Source organism: Propithecus coquereli, unplaced genomic scaffold (genome assembly GCF_000956105.1).
Source record: "Propithecus coquereli isolate 6110/MARCELLA unplaced genomic scaffold, Pcoq_1.0 Scaffold27, whole genome shotgun sequence".
Taxonomy (NCBI): domain Eukaryota; kingdom Metazoa; phylum Chordata; class Mammalia; order Primates; family Indriidae; genus Propithecus; species Propithecus coquereli.
Window position 1 is genome coordinate 11,560,426 of NW_012148285.1, and position 5,170 is coordinate 11,565,595.

Here is a 5,170-nt window from a genome sequence, read left to right on the forward strand (position 1 = left end):
TGCTCCCTCGTGGGCACTGCCTGTGAATAGTTGGCATTTGTTAATGCTTACGAAATGTCTATGTATGGCAGACATGCCTAATTTTAATCCTCACAATCAGGTGGGTACTATCTAGTCATCTTAGACAGGTGAAGTCATTTGCCACAAATCATACAGCTAGGAGAAAGTGGAGATGTGCTTCAAACCCAGATTTGTTTGACATAGCAGTGAGAATTCTCTAGATTGTGATAACCACAGCATCCGAATTAGGGCCATAGGGTGGGTGGGGCCCAGTTCTTGGGCCAGAGCTGCCTGTTCCAGGGGCAGCGTGGATGGGAATGATGCATTTAAATGTTGACATAATGAAAGTTCTCCATTCCTGCAGTCTTGCTCAAGAAATCAAGTCCGCAGTGAAGTACTGGCCATTGACTTAGCCCGGGTTCTGGATTTGGGACCCATCACCCGGAGAGGTAAGTGGCCAAGGCCTGGTGACCACACCAGTCGACCAAGTGTTGACGCAGATGCCTGGGGTCACCAGCTCAACTCCTTAGGGCTTTTGTGCCGCTTCAGTCTGGCCTGCACAGGCGAATCTATTCCATGGGGTGCTCTGGGTAATAATAAAAACACTGCCATTTGTGGTGGACCTCCTGTGTGCCAGAGGCCAAGCTAAGCTCTTGCATCCATCAATTCCCTTAATCCTCCCATGACTGTGTCCATTTTACAGATAAGAAGCCAAGACTCAGAGAGATTAAGTGACTCACCCAAAGATAACCCTGCTCGTGAGTGGCTGGAGTTAGGATTGAACCCAGCTCAGTCTGATTCCAAAGCACCTGCATCCAGGTCCCCAGAACTCAGTCCCTTTGGGGTGAAATCTAAGTCCTAACTCCCATTTACATGCAGCTTTGTTTCCTAGTGAGTGACTGTGTTTTTCAAAGTTCAGTTAGAGTATTCTGGAGTATGATATAGGGGAAGCTTTCCAATTGCTCCTCAAATTTTCATCCGTCCTACTCACAGATAAGCAGTACTGTCACGGTTTTTATTTCCACCAGAATGGAGAAGTCAAGAAACTTAAAAGAATGAAAGCATTTTTTTTACCCCTAAAAAAATTAAGATGCAGTAATATTAAAAATAGTAACAATAATAATAATTTCTTTGTGGCTGGCACTGTGCCAAACACCTTTCTACGCATTGTCACTTTGAATATGTACAACAGCCCAAGGTAAGCCCTGTTACCTCTTCCGTTCTCCAGATGAGCAAACGGAGGCCAACTTGAGACGACAACCCCACCCTGAATTGTCCTTCCCTTTTACTGAGCCTTCAACTTGAAGCCTCATGTGGTGTCACAGGGTAACGGGGGTGGGGGCAATTAGGAACTTCTACTTTCAAATCAGACACACTGGGGTTTGGATCCCAGCTCTGCTACTGACTGGCAAGGTCAGCTTGGCAAGTCCCTTTAACGTTGCTGAGTCTCGGTCTTCTTATCTGGCAAATGGGAATGAGAATACTTTCCTCGCAAATCTGTTAAGAGGATTAAATTTAAATTGCGTGCAATGTGTTTAGAAAGGTGCCTGCCAGGTAACAGATGCCTCCACAATGTGGATTGTCAGTGGTTGCGATGACAAGGTGTGGGGCGGCTATGGCTTCAGGGCTGCGATCACCGGAGCAGGACTGAGGAAGCTGTCACCTTCTACTCTCGTTCACAGGTGCCCAGTCTCCCGGTGTCATGAATGGAACGCCCCGCACCGCAGGTACCCCATCGCCTCATGCCTTTCCCACAACCCTCCCAGCTCTCTCTCCTTCCTCTTTGCAATTCAGTGCACATTTATTCAGCCCCTTTTGTGTGCCAGACCCTATGCTAACGACTGTGACGGACACTGCCATGAATCACAACCAAGACTGGCTCTTGAGATGCTCACAGTCTAGCAGAGGAAACAGTCCTTTAATGACAGATGTTTATTGAGTGCCTACTGTGTGCCAGGCGTTGTTCTAGTACCTGAAGATGTGATGGTGAACAGGACAGACCAGGCACCTGCCCACATAGAGCTTGTGTTCCAATGAAGAGAAATAGACAATAAAAAGTAAACAAAGAAATTTAGAAATAAAAGGTTACTGGCGAGGTAACAATGCCTTAAATGAGATAGAAGTTTATTTCTCTTACACGTAAATTAAGTCTAGAGGGAAGCCATCCAAGGCTAGAAGGGTGATACCACGAAGTCATTAAAGATCCAGACTCCTTCCAGCTCACACCTCCACTGTCTTGGAGGTGTGTCCATCACCTTCATGGTCCAAAGTGGCAGCCAGAGCACCAACCTTTGCTTCATCAGCAGCAGGATGGAGGGAACGAGAAGCCAGCGAGTATTAAGAAACATTCCTGGAAGCTGGCACTTTATACCTCCACTCACATCTCACTGCCCAGTGCTTAAGCACGTGGCCACACTTGGCTACAAAGGAAGCTGGGAAATGTAATCTTTAGTTGGGGTGGCCATGTGCTTAGCCAATATTTGGTGGTTTTATTATGAAAGTAGGAAGGAAGAGTGAATATCAGAGTGGATAAGTGGTCAGAAGAACTTTCAGAGGAAGTGCAAAAAGGAGTCAGATATGCAAATGTTAGGGGAATGAGCCCTATAGGCTCAGAGACCAATAATTCATTGTACAAATGAGACAAGCACATAGGCAAACAAATGACAAGCAAGTAGATACAGAAAAGAGTACACAGAAGACTAACTGTATTGGATAAGGTCTGGAAAGAATTTCGCCAGGTAGTAACATCTGAATCGGGTTTTGATGAATGACTCAGCGTTCAACAAGCTGACAAATGAAAGAAATATATATATATATACATATATATAAAATATTCATACATATTAGAAATATATTTTGGACAATGTGGAAAGCATGTACTGTTTAGATTTCACTGTTCCCCAAAATGACCTATATTGGTGAACCTACACATGAAAAAGTTCGTTCAATCCTCAAATCTCCAGTTAGACAGCAGCCTAAAATTTTCCCAGATAGGTGTAAGATGGCCCCTCTGTGCTCAGTGCTAACATTCAGACAATGCTACGAAAAGTAACGCTCATTGGCAAGAGTGGTTAAAGCTCAGACTAAAAGCAGCTTGAAGTCAGGGACCTCAGGTCTCATTCATTTCTGCAGGTCAGCACAGTGCCTAGAACAGCGTGGCGTCCCAGTAGAATTTGCCGAATGGACAAATTTCTAGGGTGGGCGGTGGATTTCGGAGCCTTCTGGAAGAGGAGGGAGGGTCATTCTGATGTTGAGGTAGTAGACCACCACAAGAGGGCACTTGTGGTTTTCATTGTTTGCTGTCTCCCACAGTCATTTTCAATGTTTTAGGATTAATCGAACATAAACCTACGTTTTATATATAAACTGGTTGCCATACACTTACATGTTTCTGGAAATTGTGATATTCCTCTCCCCACTTCCAGGACATCAGCAAGTTACTTTGCAATTGGGAGGATGGAGAGAGGTTATAATTTGGTAGTATGGTGGGAGGGTGCACATGCTTCTCCTAGCCCCCTGATACGAGGCAACTAATCCAATATTCATGCCTTTCATTAACTCTGATTATACGGCCAGAGAGATATGATCCTGGCCAAACCAGATCATAGAGTCTAATTTTCAAAACCAACACTTAACGTAGTGTTTACCCTGTGCCGAGCACTGTTCTAAAAGCTTGATATGTATTCACTCATTTAAACCTTACAGCAATTCAATGAGGTCATAGGTGCTAGTAATATTTTTTGTTTTGCATACTAGAAAACTCAGGAACAGAGAGGTTTAATAACTTGATGAGAACGGCCCAGCTAGTTGTAGAATTGAGATTCTAAGCTAACAGTCAGGCCTCAGAGGTGATGCTTTTAAATCTTTCTGCCTCTTTAGTATTAGTCAGCATAAGTAATACCAGCTGCTGTAACAAACAGTCCCTGATCTTCTGTGCCTTTACACAAAAGTATCATTTCCCATCAAATCACTGGGGGCACTGAGGGGCGGGTAGGGTGCAGTCCTGCTCCATGCAGGAGCTCAGGCTCCTAATACCTTCTGGTAACTTCTGCCAACTGCAGTATCCCTTGCAAGTGCTAGCATGGATCCTTTGCATCTGGGCCACATCTCATTGGCCAGATTCAGTCACATGGTCCCACCTACCTGCAAAGGAGGCTGGGAAAAATTGCATTCCTGTGTGCTCAGAGGAAAATGAAAAAAGTGGTTGGTGATTAGATAGCTTTGTATCCACCACACAACTCTCAGAGCTGTAGCCCAGGCCAGACAGTAAAGATGCTCTGTCTTTCTCATCCCTGTAGGGCAAAAGACAAGGGGGCCATCTTGCATTTGCTGCTGAGTTCCAAGGCCTGACACTTGACAGTCATCTCTCTTGTGTTTCAGGGTTCCTGGTGGCCTGGCCCATGACGCTCCTGACTGTCCTCCTGGCTTGGCTGTTCTGAGGGCTCAGCTGAGCATCTGGCCTTGACATTTGTGACCTTCCCTCTGGCAATGGCTCCCAGTCACCCCTCAGCACTGCTGTTCCCTCTCCAATCGTGCAGTCTCGGTATTAACAGACTCAAGGCCAGGCTAGATTTAGGGAAAGGGAAGAGCTTTTACCTTCTTTAACATTCTCAGTGCTTTTGTAATCCTCTTTTTTCCATAACGGGGCCCCCGTCAGCCTGTCCTGGGCTGGCTTTCTCATTTGTTAGTGGCACCTCCAAAGCAAACCTGCTAGGTGCCTCTGTGGCTCCAGCCTTTACCGGAAACATAGTGCATGATTATAACTCCAGGGAAGAGCTGTCCTGCCACTGGGGGTGGAGTGAGCATGTAAAAGGGGCCCCTCCCATGCCTCCTTCCCAAGCATCTCCTGTTCTGACTGCTGATGAATTGAACAGACTGACCTTTGCGATCATTCTGCTTCCTCTGACGTTTCCATCATGGTCTCAGCAATCGCCATGGGAATATGTAAAGGGGCCACTGTTGGAGTGTCTTCTCCAGGGTAGATTGGTCCCCTTCACTCCCCTGTCCCCTGCCATAGCCCAGGCATGCTGTGACTTGGCTAGAACTACACATGCTCCTAACCTTGAATGCTGGATGCTGGAGGAACAGCTTGATTTTGACGCAGAGATGCCGCCACCCCAGAGAACACCTCTTGCTGTAAACAGTGATGTGCTTGCTCTCAGGGAATAAG

The 5,170-nt window shown here is 46.1% G+C and overlaps 1 protein-coding gene across 1 annotated transcript in view; it reads left to right on the forward strand.

The window, feature by feature from the left end:
• Positions 1-4,906, forward strand: part of GP2 (glycoprotein 2 (zymogen granule membrane)) — a 14,371-nt gene extending 9,465 nt beyond the window's left edge. The window contains exons 8-10 of the mRNA XM_012647584.1: positions 365-449; positions 1,683-1,727; positions 4,381-4,906. Coding sequence (XP_012503038.1) covers positions 365-449; positions 1,683-1,727; positions 4,381-4,439 — 189 coding nt within the window. The 3' untranslated portion in view covers positions 4,440-4,906. The remainder of the gene's footprint in view (positions 1-364; positions 450-1,682; positions 1,728-4,380) is intronic.
• The last annotated feature ends 264 nt before the right edge of the window (positions 4,907-5,170 follow it).